General features: G+C 36.7%; 1 protein-coding gene across 10 annotated transcripts in view; it reads left to right on the forward strand.

The window, feature by feature from the left end:
* The window catches only part of fryl (furry homolog, like), a 77,309-nt gene that overhangs the window by 20,179 nt on the left and 39,987 nt on the right, over window positions 1–17,143 (forward strand). For all 10 annotated transcript variants that reach the window (XM_055049905.1, XM_055049913.1, XM_055049868.1 and 7 more), the window contains 10 exons: window positions 9,948–10,156; window positions 11,025–11,078; window positions 12,527–12,666; window positions 12,796–12,892; window positions 13,949–14,028; window positions 14,112–14,192; window positions 14,324–14,492; window positions 15,402–15,494; window positions 15,592–15,690; window positions 15,775–15,876. In XM_055049905.1, coding sequence (XP_054905880.1) covers window positions 10,037–10,156; window positions 11,025–11,078; window positions 12,527–12,666; window positions 12,796–12,892; window positions 13,949–14,028; window positions 14,112–14,192; window positions 14,324–14,492; window positions 15,402–15,494; window positions 15,592–15,690; window positions 15,775–15,876 — 1,035 coding nt within the window. In that variant the 5' untranslated portion in view covers window positions 9,948–10,036. The remainder of the gene's footprint in view (window positions 1–9,947; window positions 10,157–11,024; window positions 11,079–12,526; window positions 12,667–12,795; window positions 12,893–13,948; window positions 14,029–14,111; window positions 14,193–14,323; window positions 14,493–15,401; window positions 15,495–15,591; window positions 15,691–15,774; window positions 15,877–17,143) is intronic.

Raw genomic sequence — 17,143 nt, forward strand, 5'->3', positions numbered from 1 at the left:
ATTGATGATACAATTCGACCTGGGATTGTTCTTTTGAAGATCTTATATCTCTCTCTTATGTCTTTTTGAAAGTTCTTATCTTATGTGGAAATCGTAATTTAGTCACTCAACAATTTCCAGTTACTCATCATCCTCCCAGTTCTACAAACCTCCTCTTCCTTTCCTTGGGGGGCAGCTAATGTTTCCCTGTTATTGATCTGTCTCTTAGCTTCCTCCTATTATTAGCTTTCTATGCATTCTCTATGCTGCTTTAGTACATTAGGAATCAAAAACCACTTCCTTTTCAGTGACATTGAAAGACATATATAGTCCAGCTCTTTCCGTAATCTGAATTTAGCTTTGAGATATCTAACACAAGTTGGATCAAAAGTTTATTTTAAACATATGATTATGCTGTGAAAGACTTCACACAACACAAATAATTTAACCTTTTGCTATTTGTAGCAATAGCCTTTTGCTATTTGTGATTAACATAATAGGGAACATATAATCTTGGAAATAGAAACAGGCTTAGTATATAAGCTGATGTGTAAATGGCACTGACAGTTTATTATTATTAAAGGTAGTAAATAACGCATAATGGCATGCCTTCACTTCAAAGTTATGGCAAACAAGAAAAAAGCCTTTTTCGCCTATTATCCTGAACACAACATGACATGCTGTTTCTTGGCCTCTGATTCTTAATTATAATATTAGGGATGCCACAGTCAGCATTTTTTTAATCACAAATACTCATCCTTGTGATGTAAAATAAGGGGTTGCACATTTTATATGTAAAATATCTCAAGGTTAATTTCTTATTGTTTAAAAATGTAGAGAAATTTGTTTTAAATATTGAATCTTTATCACTTTGTGAAATATTGAGAAGTGCTTGGATGCGATAGTTGGTCTGGGCTGTATAAATGTCTCTTAACGTCCATAGCAGATTCAGTGGTTGTGATGCTAAATCTCCTGGAGGATGGTGGGGACTTTAGGTAAGGTTAAAGAGCAAAAATTATCGAGAAAATGAAGGTAAATAAAAATAACTTTTTGCACAAACGTACAGCAGTAGCATCCCAAGTAATTATTTGAATTTCAATGGCCTTTGTATGCAAAACATGACCGGAAGAGCTATTGGTCAGGGCAGACCTACCTACCTGCTATGTCTCCTCATATTACCAGCCTCTGAAAATAAAGTGCCGCTTTAACTAAACCATCCAGCTCCAGGTTATAACCTGCGCAGGGAGATGGGAACTAAAACGGTGCAGAACACAGTCAATCTGAGTGATTTCTTACACATAAATGCAACTTCATGTTTTGATTGCAAACGAGATTTTTCACATTTTGTCACGTTACAGCCACTAACTTTCATGTAGTGATAAGAATTTCATTCGATAACAAAGTGGAAAGAATGTGATGCATAATTTTTTACAAATGTTCCAATTCGAAGTCTTAAAGTTTCTTGTGTTTGTTTAGCCCCTTTTACTCTGCTTCATCTAAATAAAATCCATTGGAACCAATCAAATATAGACGTTTTACTCTTAATAGCTTTAAATAAAATCTGGTTGCCTTTAGAGACCACCCAATTCATAAAAAAAGTTCACCTTTGTGTGATGACACATTGAATTGCCATTGATTTTATTTAGGACCAAAATTGACTCAGATAAACAAAAACGAGGCTTCAGACGTGTCTGACAGCTGACTGTCACTTTGACGTGCATCCTTAAAAAAGTCTCCGCACAGTTCAGCTCTTGCTCTATGGGACAGTTTACTCCCATAAAAAAAAGTGGAAAAAAGCCATTCAGGTCTTTCTCCAAAATGATAAAGATGAAACATGAACACTCCTAAACTGTCTTGAGATTTAAGGGGTGACCAGGTAGATGTGGAATTAAAGAGAGGTGTATCTAATCTCTCTGACCTCTGCCTGGATTAGAATGTGAACTCAACAACCCTGATAAGGATATTTGCTCTACAAATCCCATTAAGAAAATTTATGTTGCGTGAATTTAATTTCTGGTACACACATTTGGTGAGGCTCACCTTCGACACAAATACATTGTAGCTATTGCTTGAACTTGTCAGGATTTTGTAACCCTGACAACACGAAGCCATATGGTAAGCCTTCCCTCCCCAAAGGTAGTAAATAGTTCTGAAAATAATAAAAGTAATTAATGTCAGGCTTGCTTTGTAACATGTAGCATGTTGACAGTACAAGTGAATTTTACTCCCTACACTTTAACTTCATACTACAGCTTTGGACAACAGTTTTATTCCTTCTGTTAGCTTTGAACTGCGTTTAAATCTTGGACATTTACTGTTGAATAGATTTATGATTTATGAGGAAGAATACCTTAGGTGCACTCTGCTGGTTTAGACTGATGTAATGTCATCCACTGGAAATAAGCTGGAATTACAGTAAAACAATTTTAGATATCCTTTATTTTAGAGAATTGAAAGTGCAGGGCGAACCAGTAATAACTTGCCAGGCTCTGTGCATGTTGCTACATAATTGCAGAACTGGCACAGCCACAGCATATAAACATTGGCAGTAATTCTTTTGTCTCAAAAAATTGGATGCACTCTTGGCCCTACATTCCAACAGTGTGTGTGTGCGTGTGTGTGTGGTTACGTGTGTGTGTGTATGTGTGTGTGTGGCTGTTGTTTCTTGTTGTCCTGCCAGGGGAATTGAGCAGGCGTTTGGGAGGGCTTGTTTCAACTGTGACAAGGTGGAGTCACTTCTGTAATAGTTGTGTAACCATATGTGGAGCTAATTTTCCAGGGAACTCTTGCAGAGACTGGCTGGTAGACCTCATGCATCAGAATGCGATAAGCATTTTAGTCCAGAGCATTTAGTTACACCTTGTTAGCTTCTGTATTAATAAGGAGATTTTTTTTCTGTGTTTTTTATGTAGTCTGCAGTCCTATATAAATCTTTTTCTCTGAAACTGCTTAGTTAATAAAATGTACTTATTTGGAGGACCAGGTATTATGAAAATACTCCATTGGATTATCATGCTAAGTCTCGCTTTAGTTTATCTTTATATAAACTTTTCATTATGGATGATTAGTTTTAGGGTACAGTGGTAAAACTCGAAATTCTGAAATTCCTCTTTTAACTGTTTATGATTCGTGTCAAATTTAAAATGAATAATACTAGATTCAGCAACACAATATTTCAGCAACACAATATTATGTTTTTAAGGCAGTCCCAACTAGTTTGCAAACATTTCATTTTCTGAATCACACTGGTATTATGTTGTATTAGCGATGCACCAAAAATTTTACTAAAAATCGTACAAAATTTTATCATTTTCTGATCAGTAATCTCAACATACCCAATTGCCAATCTTGCATGCTGACAACATTCTTCAGCTTTAAAGCCATTACTGCAGGAAGAATATTCAAAGTTAGATGTTCCAGTTGAAGGATGAAAGTTTAAGCACAAAGATGTAAGATTATGTTTTCTATAGTAAAGGATACTACTTAAAGAAAGAGTGAAACTTTCAGCAGATAACAGAAAGATTGCTCTGTTACGGAACATTCTGGATTTGGAAAGGTTTACAGTGAAATCTGGAATAGCAGTTGTCACAATATGTGTGTTCAATGTCACAACCACAAAGAACTACTTTGACACAATATTTAAAAGTCTATTATATTTCAAGGATCAGTCATTCAGTCTCTGCTTATTGATACTCGACCAATTCAACCAGGATTCTTTCTTCCCTTAATACCCACATGCTTTGTAAATCTCTAGTAGCTAAGAAACTAAATCAGAAATGACCCAGAAAATGGGGGTTAATCCTAATAAACATTCTTAGCAGTAATTTCACAACTACATATTTTCATGCAGCCGTTTGGAAATGCCAGAGCTAAGTTAAGACTCCATGTTCTTATGGGGATTTTGGCTGCATGATATTAGGAAAACATGCTGGCAAGTGTTATGATAATGATGTGATTTACAGGAAAGGAATAGATAAGTTGTGTGTTGGTATGTGTTTTTTCTTCTTCTTTGGTTTCATGTCAAAAAGAGACTCTCGGTCAGTCTATGGAAAATAAATCAAGTTAATTATTTCCATCTCAGTATCAATATTTTAGTGAAAAAGCTGGTTCTGGTTGGCTTCTGTTTTGGCTCTAAAACAACTTAACTTACTGACTTGTCCATCTTACCATGTCTTTGCGTTTTAAAACTTAAGTTTTGCCACATCTCTTACAGTGATAGAAATAAGTACCTGAACAGGTGGTACTTAAAAAAATACTGCTGTTTGTAGTTACAATTGCTAAAGGCTGGTATATTGCACTAAATAGTTAAAATATGAATGCTCTAATCATTTAGAGCACTTACAATATTTTACACAGACTCCATTCTGTCACAAACTCCATTGGTTTTATCGCTTCTGTGTGGATAAATAGAAACTAGAATCAATAAAAATCAATACTGACCAGAAACAGAAATTGGCCACAAAATTCTAGTCTGTGCACCCACTTTAAAAAAAACAAAAAACAAATCTGCTGGCCATTTTAAACTGTTTCCATTTAGGGAGCAAAATTGGAAATTGAGCTTTGGTCTTGATCTAAGACCTGGTGATGCTTAGCATCAGTTTCTGTTCTTATTTTTGAATTATTTGTTTTCTGTGGGTTGAGTCTAGCATGGGGAGTCTTAGCTTGGCAGCCACAAATGACTGGCATGTCCCAGGGAGGAACAAAGACGGGGTAGAGAGGGACGACAGGCACCAGTCCCAAAAAAAGTTTGGTTTTCCTCTTCTTGCTGTTGACTGGAAAAGTACAGTGTTGGGTCGCTCTCTTATGTGAAGCAGTCAACAATCCAGTTAGCCTGTGGTGGGAGAAAAAAAGAGAGGATGGAGGGGGGTATAGAACACCCCAGTGATTGGATATCAAGAGCAGGCTATATGACATCATTGGGCTGTTAGTGAACACAGTAAACAAAGAGGGAAATGCTTGAAAGGCTCTCTGTGCTGCTAGACACCATAATGAAAACACAACCCAACACTTGCTACCATCCCAGCCACAACACCATGTACTTTTCATTTGCTCTCCTGCTGTTATTGTTTTTTGCTATTTGAATCAGAACATTTAAGCTTAATAAGTACACTGACCTAGTGGTGCTTATTAAGCTTTGAGCTGTATATTAATTTTCAGTTCAATGCAATTTGCAACTCATATCATTCAAGTGTCTTCAGAGTTGTCATGACCCTTACCTATTATGAATGATAGAAGACATTGTTTGAGCTTTCTCTTCCTGCTATTCTTAAGTCCCGCTCTCCATCATGAAACCTTTTGTTCATGTCCTCTGCTGCTTAGGGTCATAGTTCAGGTGTCTAAAATTTTGAGATGCAAGTCAGTTGCTCCCACAATTGTAAAAATACTTTGATGCCAGTATCTTAATCTTAATAACTGTCAGAAAATAAAAAAGTACAGAGGATTTAAGTGTCTTTTGACTTCATTTTATGCACCTTACTGATACTGAAGATGGCGTTGAGTTGTCCATTACCAGTGCTTCACTAATTGGAAAATAATGTAATTTCTGATGAAGCTGAAAATCTGAGGATCTCTGGTTTTCAGAATATTTTCATTGTACACAAGTGCAACAAAATTTGTTTCAATAGAGCCCATCCAAAGAACAAATAATAGACAAACAACATAAGACATACAAGATTTCCCCAGAAAACGTTCTAAGCCCAGTGGTTGGGGCACTTGATAGTCATTCATCCAGCGACCTGTCATGTTTTTGAGTAAAAGAATTATTGATGTTGACAGGAATTTTTAAAATATCACTTGGTTATGTGTTATTGGAAGATTAATACCCGAATACCAACTATAAACTCTTAAAAAATGCAAAGATTAAAAAAAAAAAAAAAAAACGCTGAACCTGGTGGCCCGCCAGGCTTATAATACACTGGGGGAAACCCTGGACATGGGTAGACAGGTGCATAAGGCTGCAGCCATCACGGGAGTCACTGCCCTGTTGTCCTTTCATTAGAGAGGGAGAAAAAGCAAGAACATGAAGGTAGACGTATTTTTATTTTGACTTGAAGCACTTTCATCACAAAGTTACGCAGCGTGCAATGACTAATAGAACATTCATCCTGTGATGACTGCAGTTGTCTTTCCTTTTCCACCAATGTACGCAGACTCTGTTGAAGTGAAGCCCAAAGTGCAAGGAGTTTTTCTGATGAGACAATGTTGGGAGTTTTGCTCTACTTGCCGTTTCTAACATCACAAAATCGTATGTTTCTGTGTAAAAACCACATGCTGCAACATGATTGCAGACAGCCACACGCTGCGTAGTTTGAGCTTTCTCATTTCTCATTTGATGACACTTGATGTAAACTCACTAAGCACATTGTTCGGCATATCAGTGGTAGATCAGAGCAGTTAAAGGTATGGCTTCTCTACTTGTTTCTACATGTAGACTTGTTGATCACAAGATGCGATAATTTCCTAATTTCCTCAGTAGCTTCTTAGGCCAGGCACAATTTTTTGGCTTGTTTAGTTTTCACTTCATGTTAATCCTCTGTCGCCACCGCTGCTGTCTGCAATATATTTGGCTCTGTACACTGAGCAAACACAGTCAGCACAGCTACTTTGTGTTAAAGTGGTGGGAACATTGTTCCTGTGCAGTGTGGAGTTTGATTTGATCGTCTTTCAAATCTGTTTTTGCATTAATTTATGTTTAGATGATGGTTGTCTTTGTTTGCTAGATTGAAAATTTTACTATTGTCCAACTTGTTGATCATTTTGTTTCTTTACATGTGCTTGGTTTAAATGCCAAACGTGGAATCAATGTATTGCTGATCACAAACTGTGAAGGATCTGTTTTTCAGCACTCCTCCAGTATTAGGACATTTTACTGACCTGAAGTTTGTCCAGATGCCAGGAGCAGTGAAACAGCCCTTTACTACACTGCAAAATTGAAGGGCAGCTTCCAAAATGTGCTGTCTCATGTTGCGATGGGAGTAAAGAAAAAAGAAAACAAACTTGGTGAATGTTTTTGTAGATAATGTGATTAGAAACTAACATAAAAATATAGTTTGGAAATGTAAAATTTTGAAATTGGAAATATGTAAGAAACTTGTGTGAAAGCTCTCTTTTGGAGTTTTTAAGTAGATTCGCTTTCAGAATCGGTTACGTACTTGTAAGTAGCCAAGTATTGTTAGGATCTGCCAGTTTTAGTAATGAAAATCTTGATCTTGTGTGCAGGATTTCTGTTTTTCTTTTTGGGAGATTAAAACATTTCCCTGCACTTCTCTTCTTCACTGGACGGTTCAGAATACAGAAGTGTTTCTGTGGCAACCAGGAAGAAACAGAAAAAGGCCTTTCCTGGGAGGGAAAGAGGCAAAGGGTCACTGTCCACTTGGCAGGAGTTGGACCTTTGAGAACCAGAGTGGAAGTTTCACCGTATTCAAACATAAATTCTCAGGAACACCACAATGTGCCAGCTGAATAGAAGGAAATGTTGCCCTCTGACCCCTATACTTACAACTGTTGATGTGTTTAGTCATAGTTCAAGTTTATAGAAAAAAAATTAAATGGAGGCGTTATGAGTGACGATAAAATAATAAATTACCACCATAAATTACACCAAAATCAAATCAAATTTTATTTGTATAGCACATTTCAGCAGCAAGGCATTTATTTCAAAGTGCTTTACACCATAATCACAAAAACACAAAGTCATGCAACATATAATAGACAATACATTGTTACATATTACATTTCAAATACAATTCTAAACAGGTGTATTTTTAGTTGAGATTTAAAGGAAGTTTTACAGTTTTCTGGAACTTTCTTTCAAATTTTTGGTGCATAGATGCTGAAAGCTGCTTCTCCTCTCTTGGTTCTGGTTCTGGGGATGCAAAGCAGACCAGAACCAGAAGACCTGAGAGGTCAGGAAGGTTGATACAACAACAGCAGATCTTTGAGGTATTGTGGTGATGTCAGTGATTTGTAAACTAACAACAGTATTTTAACATTTATTCTTTGAGCTACAGGGAGCCAGTGCAGGGACTTTAAAACTGGTGTTATGTGCTCTATCTTCCTGGTTCTAGTGAGAACGCGAGCAGCAGCGTTCTGGATCAGCTGCAGCTGTTTGATTGATTTGATGGACAGACCTGTGAAGACGCTGTTACAATAATCAATGCGACTAAAGATAAATGCATGGATGAGTTTCTCTAGATCTGGCTGAGACATTAGTCCTCTAATCCTGGAGATGTTCTTCAGGTGATAGAAGGCCGACTTTGTAATCGTCTTTATGTGGCTCTGAAGGTTCGAGTCCGAGTCCATCACTACTCCCAGGCTTCAGACCTGATCGTAAACCAATAACCTTTTGCTCTTGTGTTGTGGAGTTGATGATGGCATAATAATGCAAGTTTGCCCTCTTAAAGGCCAATAAAGTTTATTTTAGAAAAGAACACTTTAGACTAGAACTGGAAGATATTTAAAATACCCTAAATAAAACATGATAACCAAAAACAATAAATTAAACATAAATAAAAACCTAAATTACAGCTGAATCCAACTGACTAATATTTTTGCCCTTCAAAAACTATGAATCATAATTGAAATGATAGAGCTCATTTTAATTTATCTTGCAATTAGTTGATTAAGTCTTTATGGAAAACCATCCGAAGCAACATTGATTGAACTTATTCAATAGAACTGCATTGACTTTAAAGTGTAAATCCTCAAACAAGGAATAATATTATTTGGAGTTGTATATGATGTTGATGTTTTTGGTTCCGTAATGCTAGACTTAAAAACTAACATAATCTCATTTACCTGTCACCAAGTTGGGAATGCCACAATCTTTTTAATTTAGGATTTACTAAGCAGGCAAAACCTCAGACTTGTGCAGGTGTAGAGCCATCAAGGATCTCAACTGCCCACCTGTGGTTGATCATATATTCTCTTATGGATAAGACTTGAAAAAATATTTCTCATAGAAAGAGCAGAGCCTCGAGGCACCCGAACGAAAACTCCTAGGATTTGCATCTGATATTTGAATAGGAAGAGCAAATAATGTGAGCCACATGCAAATGTTGAGATCTCACATAGATTTGCTTAAGGAAGCTAATCAAAGTGCTGCCCTGGGAGCCTGTCCTTTCTGTCTTCAGGACATCTAGGGTCAATGTCCTCTTGTCCGTACCACTTATCTTAGTAAAGTAAGTAAATCAAGTCACCACTTGAACCACAATGAAGTCATTGATGTATGCCAATACTAAAGAAAACGCTAAGCGGACCTGTTAAAGCAGAAGTAATGAAATAATGCTGATAAAGGCTGAGGAACTAACATCTCTTTTTAGTAATTATGTCACTTCTGACCTAAGATCAGAAACAGTTTCTCAAGTTAAAATAAAACTGTGTTACCCAAACAATATTTTTTTTGAATATTATGAAATATAACATCTGATGGTTTTGGGAATTTTTTCTCCTCAAATTTTAGAAATAGCTTTAATGTGTTATTGTTGTTTTTCGTTATTTGAGTTATAACCATGAATTTTGATAATAAGTTATCACAAGGATTTAACAGGAATTATTAATGTGCTAGTTTTTCCAGATATTTAGGTTATTTCCTGACTTTTTCTGACTTTTTTTTTTTTTGCTATTTCTGATACAATAATGTCTCCTTTGTTACGTTTCATTTTGCTTCTTCTAGAAATGCTTTGCAGTCTACCTGGTTATCTGAACAATAATAATTTTGATAATAATTGTCGATGCCTTTCCAGATCAAAACGAATTTTACACGCATTCAATACTGAGTGGAATTAAGAAAACCTCAGAAATGAACATGTTCGACCTACAGATTTTCAGTCAAAACAGCTCAAAGTTAAATCAACAGTTTTTTGTTTTTTTTAGTGGCTAAATGATTAATGTGTCCTGTTTAGTATACCTTTCACACAAGTGTTGTTCTAGATTTCTTAACCTTTGACCTCGTCTGGCTCCCCTTGCAGCTTCTACACCAGTCAGCAGCAGCGCGATTAGACGCCGTGCCCCCTCCTCGGTGACTCCCCTCACGTGGGAGAAGCACAGCATCGCCGCCATGTCGAGCATCACCATCGACCCCGAGCTCAAGCCCGGGGAGTTTGTCATCAAGAGCCTGTTTGCCGAGTTCGCTGTGCTCGCCGAGAAGAAGATTGAGATGGTGATGGCCGAGCCGCTGGTGAGTTCAGAGCCAAAAGAAACACTCTCTTCTATCTCTAAATTATTACTTTAGTTAGTCGGTTCGAATAAACCTAAAGGATGTGAAGGTAGAGGCTTTTTTTTTTTTTCTGGCTTGACTGAAGGTTTGCAGGTATAAATTACCTGCAAATATACTGTTGGTAATGTTGCTTGAAATTCTTGAAAATGCTTGAGTTTTATTTAAATCTTTCCAAGGTTCGAAAAATGCTTGAATTCTGCATAGACTCCTTAAAAGTGTCTGATATTTAAAGTGTGCCGTGTTTGATGTTTGATCAAAAACCTAAAAATGGAAAACGTTGTTTACAGTTGAAACCACATAAATTCATGCAACTAATTAAAAAGTTTATGGTCTAACTGTATGGAGTTAAATTAGACCAGACTTTTATTGTTTTAGGTAAGGTAGAATTACAAAAATACAAATTTTTTAGAGATGGTTTTGTAACTTCTGTTGTAGATTGTGCTTTAAGCATTTCATTTCATTATCTTAACAAGATTTGTTTCTTTGTACTTAATATTTAATGTTCCTAATGGCTCAACAACTTATTAATCTGTGTTATTGAAATAAAGATTAACTTAAATTTATACATTGAACAACATTGAAATTGGGGATTTTGTTTTTGTGCCAAATTATTGTTTTGTTCTCAGACCAATTAGTTGTATAAGGGGTGTGTGTGTGAGAGATTTCTCAAAACAGAAAATGTTATATTTTATGGTTACTTTAGCTTATCTCCAAAGTGTGGTGGTGGAAAAGTTTGAAAATGCTTGAAGAGTGCTGGGATTTTACTCTGGGAAATCAGTACAAGGCCTGAAATTAGTAACAAGCTTATTCCCCTCTGTGTTTCTAACAGGAGAAACCACTGTCTCGATCTCTCCAGAGGGGGGAAGATGCACAATTTGATCAGGTCAGTGCAGTTACAACACAAAACTATAATAAAGGAACTATAATAAAGGAACTACAATTCTCCAGAGCTATAGTTGCTGTAGTGTCTATCAAAGTTTTCTTATTTAGTCCTCTAACTTGCTTGTTCTTTTTTTTTTTTTGGGCACTTCCACATCCTCCACTGGTCATTTTGTCATTACATGAGTCAGATCACAGAAGAAACCTTCTTAAAATGCCTGCACACTCTGGACAAAGCGATGTTGATTCCATAATAACCCTCATAAAGAACTGACATCTCGTATAGATGTATAAATGTGACACTCACCAATAGCTACTCCCTCACCTCTGTAAGTTTATGCAGCATTTGAGTCTCCCAATCAATCCCCCCCACCCCTCAATGGGCTGTCTGTGCCTCATCTGCAGCTGCTGCAGATCTCTGTACAATAGGCCTGCCTGCTGCTGAATGCTTTGTTCAGCAAAACACAAAGCCAGCGAGGATATGGTATAGATCCAGCTGTCCCCATTGTGAGTGAGAGAGGGAGAGAGCGAGAGGGGAGCATATAGAGCCAAAAGTGAGTGCGTAGAATCGCTGTGTCATCCTCAGCAGTAAATCTGCATTGGGTGCTGGAGTGTATTTGGCCAGCACCATAAGGGCAGAGGGAGGACTTACATAACTCTTCTGCCGATCGTCCATCAGGCGCCATCCTCTCTGCACTGTACCGGCCCTTTAACTCACAAAAATCCTAGCTGAACACTTAAAGCGCACTGACCACTTCAATTCAAGTGTTATTTATTTCCTAATGGGTTTTTTAAGTGTCTAGCAAAAGTATTCACATCCTTTTTTCCACATTTTGTCATGTTGCTGTAATAAACTTAAATATGCTACAGTAGAACTTAATATCAGATCATCACAGAGAGGTTAACTCTGAAGTGGAAGGAAAATAAAATGTGGACTTTATTATTTTTATTAATTTTATTAATTTTTTTGGAAAAAGAAATCTGACAGGTGTCAGTTTTTTTAATTGTGTGGAATATTTCTGGTGTCATCTAACCATATCATAAAAGCATAACAAGTTAAATTAAAATTTGGGGCTGTCTTAAGTTGACAAGTTGTGATGAGGCAAATAGTTTTTGCAAAGTTTTGCGGCCAATTCTGACAGAGGCACCAACTTTTAAAAATTTTTTTTCTTCTTCTTTTGTACACATCTGTAATGGTGTTCAGTGTTTTTTTTTTCTATAAACATTCAGAAAACTCAATTCTTTTTCAACATGTTGACAAGTAGATTTATTGTGTAATTTAGTGTTTATGTGGTTGAGTAGCCAATGTACAAACATGCACTGCAGTTGCTCTGAGTTGAACAACAACGTTCATGGTGTTCCATGACAATGTTTTTCAGACAGTGTTTGCATATTTTCCTGGTTACAAAAGTGTTCTAAAGTTTCATCATTTTTATCTGTATTTTGTTTTAGTTAATAAGCTCTATGAGCTCTATAGCAGAACACTGTTTACCGTCCCTCCTGCGCACACTATTCGACTGGTACCGGCGGCAGAGCGGCACTGAAGACGAGTCTTACGAGTACCGACCTCGATCTAGTACAAAATCAAAAGGGTGAGCGCATCCTTTCTCATGTAGTTTCTCTTCTCTTTCTTTCTTGCCTTCTCATTTTCACCTTGAACAAAATGACTGTCTACAAAATGCTACTTTGTGTACAATGAATTATTTGTCGCTGGTTTGCAGGGATGAACAGCACCGGGATAAAGATTACCTTCTAGAACGACGGGACTTGGCTATAGATTTTATTTTTTGTTTAGTTTCAGTGGAAGTTCTAAAACAGGTGAGCAATCCAGTTTTGTTGCTTCAGTGAAATATTGTCCTCTATTTGTAAAGTATTTTCTATAGTTTGAATAAACATAAATAGAAACTGCACATTAGTGTATCTTATCAGAGTGTGAGGGAATGCATGTTGATTTGATTATGCAAAGTCCTCTGGTGTTCATGGGGCTCAAGGACCACAACCACCTGCAAATATACCTTGATATGCATTAATATACACAGTGGAAACTGCCTTGGCACTCCATCTTTAATTTTATTGCTTTGAGAGGTACAACCGATCAGTGCTAAGAAATTTAAAAAGTGCTTCTGGATTGGCTGCCAATAATTTGCCAAATGACATTGACAAACTCCTAAAACAGAGCTGATTTTTATTTATTTTTTTTGTCATATATTTTAGATATGCTCAATGTAATTTTGAGTCATATTTCATATGAAAATCCAGGCAATGTAGATCTGACAGGGTATCAAATGTCCTTTTCAATTTTTTTAAAAAAACAAAGACATAAATCCTCAACTATTATATTTTATGTTGTAGTTGTTATTTATTGTGGGTTAGCTGTGTCTGTGGTATTAATGCCTTTGTCGCAGCATATTTTTAGATCAGTTTATTGAGAACATTCAGAAATGTGTCTCATTCTCCTTCAGAAAATGCTGCTTCTAATTTGCCACTGTGGTTGTTTATTTGACAACTTTACCCCCAGCTCCACCGATCTGACACGCCAGCAATTTGTAAGCTAAGACATTTATTGTTTACCAGGTGTCTTTGCGCTCGGCAGCTCAGAAATCCGCTAATGTTGCCACAATGACTTTTCCTGCATGGGAACAGAGATAATAAATGGGGCGGCTGGCAACGCACCAAATTCCAGCTGAGAGTGTTTCTAAAGTAGATTGTTCAAATCAAAGCTCCATTCGGAGGAGAATGCCAGTCCTTGGAGACCTGAGCTGTGTTGTCCTTGGCTTTTGCTAATGCGGGGAGGATAACGAAGGGCTGAAAGGAGAAAGGAGACGGACCATCAATGCTTCTAATGAGACTAATGATGCCATGTTTACGCCACAGATTCCTCTTCATCCAGTGCCGGATGTTTTAGTACATGAAGTTCTAAACCTGGCGTTCAAACACTTTAAACACAAAGAGGGGTAAGGACTCATAACTCCAGAGACTGACAAGGTAATGTGATAATTTGAAGATTTTAATTCATACCTTTTTTAATCTTTTACAGATACAGTGGCCCCAACACTGGGAATGTGCACATCATTGCAGACTTGTATGCTGAGGTCATAGGAGTTCTTACACAGTCAAAGTGAGTGTCCTGAAGTTTACATTTAAGCCACTTATAGTTTTTTTTTTGTTTCTTTTTTTATCTCTTACTTCTTTATGGTGGGAGTATTGAATTGTGAGCATAGACAAATGTCTTTGTCCATGTTTGTTCAGGTTTCAGGCGGTGAGGAAAAAATTCATCACAGAATTGAAGGAGTTGCGGCAAAAGGAGCAGAGTCCGTACGTTTTGCAGAGCATCATCAGTCTCATCATGGGCATGAAGTTCTTTCGGGTCAAAATGTATCCGGTGGAGGATTTTGAGGCTTCTTTTCAGTTCATGCAGGTAAAGTTTGTGGCGGTGGTGACTAAGTTACATCATCCACTAGTTTTCTTTCTTGTTTCCCTCTGTTCTTATTTTTAATGATGCAACGTCTCTACAGTCATGGCACTTAAAGCTACAGTCGAAGTTTTCCAAATACAACTTTTTGAGCTTTATGTGTTGCCTTCATGTAGGATTTTATGATTTCCTTCCTGTATCCTTTGTTGTTTTTGGACTTGTACCTCCTCACAAGTCAATATAACACAGACATTTCAATGTCTTCGAGAACAGGTGGGGTGATATGGAGGCATAATGGAGGCAAAGAAATACATTCTTTGCCTCCATTATGAACTTTATGGTGGATTTATGAGTCATGTTATACTTATATTTTTAGACTATTTTAAATAGATTGTAGGATTAAATAACCTAAAGAAAATGAGAAATAATATTTGAATCTTATTTAAATACTGTTTTTTTGTCATGCTTTGCTAGAGATGCACTGATCAAATGTTTTTAAAACTCATTTTCAATTACTGACTTTAAGAAGCCTGGACCTGTCTATCAGTTTTAGCCAATTCTAGTTTCTCTTCAGGAACTTTAAATGTCAACAAAGTTATGTTTTCTAAATACTAAATGAACTGAAAATGTAGCCCATTTATCTTAGCAATAAAATGTCTTTATAGCAAATAAAGTGATGATTTCGAAAGAGTTGCTAACGTTTCTGTTTAGACACCTGACTGATAATTAAATTAGCCAACTCTGAGTGTTTTCATTCAGTAACAACTTCTTCTCTTCGGAGTGTTGTTGTGAGCTGTGGGTTTCCTAATTACGACATTAGGAAACCCTAATTTCGTAATTAGTTTTTTGCAAAGATGTGTTTTGCAAAGATCAATTTTATTCCTTACATTTTTGTCTTTTTCTTTTATGCTTTAGGAATGTGCCCAGTATTTTCTTGAAGTCAAGGACAAAGACGTGAAGCACGCTCTTGCTGGTCTTTTTGTTGAAATCCTCATTCCTGTCGCAGCTGTAAGTCACACTCATAATGCTGTTCTGTTTACATGAAAGTTTAATGTTTTTTTGTTTGTTTGTCTTCAGTTAAGATGAATGTTTCACTCGTTTTCAGGCGGTAAAAAATGAAGTCAACGTGCCATGCCTAAAAACGTTTGTGGAGATGCTTTACCAGACGACATTTGACCTCAGTTCCAGAAAGAAGCACTCTTTGGTAACAATAAAAAGCTCCACATGCCCGTTGAGATCTTTCAAACCTAATAAACAAGTCATTATCTAATGTTTTTTTCCTCCCCAGGCTCTTTATCCCTTGGTAACGTGCTTGCTATGTGTGAGTCAGAAGCAGTTCTTCCTTAACAATTGGCACATCTTTCTGCAGAACTGCCTGTCACACCTGAAGGTAATGCCGACCATAATTTACACAGAAATCATTTAAGAAATCTGAATAAGTGTTCTTCAAGTTGAATCATTTCAGAAGTCTCTCTAGACACTATTACACTTGATTTTGAGTAGCTTGTAGAAACTCATGTTGAGCATTTTCAGTTTTTGAAGATAAAATTAAGAAAATAACAATACTAGAGTAATTCACACTCATTTACAGAGTTTATTTAGCTTGGTCTCCAATCGTGTATCTTTCAAAATGACCAACTGGTGATAGGACAGGTAATAATTCGTAAATATGTTGCAACATTAAGTACGTTGTTCTGATTTTGAGTTGTGTGCTCTGCGTTTTTTGTCTACAAAATCATAATGTGCTTTCCCTTTCAACCATCAATAAAGAAGATCTGGACAGAATAGCACTTGATTTCCTAAAAACACGACACCCCTTTAGAAAAAAAAAATATATATATATATATATTAAATGGGAGAAACGTGTCATAAACAAGCATGTGGAGTTGCAAACTGTGCTTTAAAGGTTTGCAAAGCCTCAGCATGCATGCATGCGATCACTTCTCAAGTGCTGTTTTACCTCAGGTCTCTTATTGACTCTTTGTAAAACAATTACACACGGATCAAGCCTGTCTTCCTCTTGCTCCTGACCATTGAACCCAGTGACTGATTGACCAGATCTCTGACTGACGGACTCAATGAGCCTCTCTTCCTCTACACGCTGATTACCTCTTGTGGACTCTGTTTGATCTTTTGGGGAACATCGAAATGCGGCTGTCATTCAATCACCGTGGTGATAATTTCCAGTGGAATGTATAGTTTAGCGTTTAAAATCAATTGTTTGAAATAGGCCTGTGGAGTTGCCTGAAAGCGTAGTGATGATTTTTGTGATTTTCATGTTCTGCTCCATCCAGTGGTTTTAATTCTGTGTGTACTGCTGACTCCTGAAATTACTCTGAGACATTAACCACAATTACCTAAGGAATCTGTTATTCTGTCAATTAATTCAGTTTAAAATCCTGTATATTTTTAACTGAACCTTTTAATGTTTAATTTGAAATAATTAAAAGATGGAAAAATCCAGGTCCTTTTATAAAAAACAACTTTGTGTTGCCTAGAAGTCAATAATATAGCTTTCCTTTAGGGAATTTGGAACAGGTAAAGCGAAAACAATGCCACTTCAGGAGATTTAAGTAAAACATATTGACAGACAAAGGTCTTTAAAAAAATAGTGTATAGTTTAGGCTTATTTACTGCTCTGAATATTTTGTTTATTC

The sequence above is a fragment of the Poeciliopsis prolifica genome, unplaced genomic scaffold (genome assembly GCF_027474105.1).
Source record: "Poeciliopsis prolifica strain line A6 unplaced genomic scaffold, Auburn_PproV2 SCAFFOLD002, whole genome shotgun sequence".
Lineage (NCBI taxonomy): Eukaryota > Metazoa > Chordata > Actinopteri > Cyprinodontiformes > Poeciliidae > Poeciliopsis > Poeciliopsis prolifica.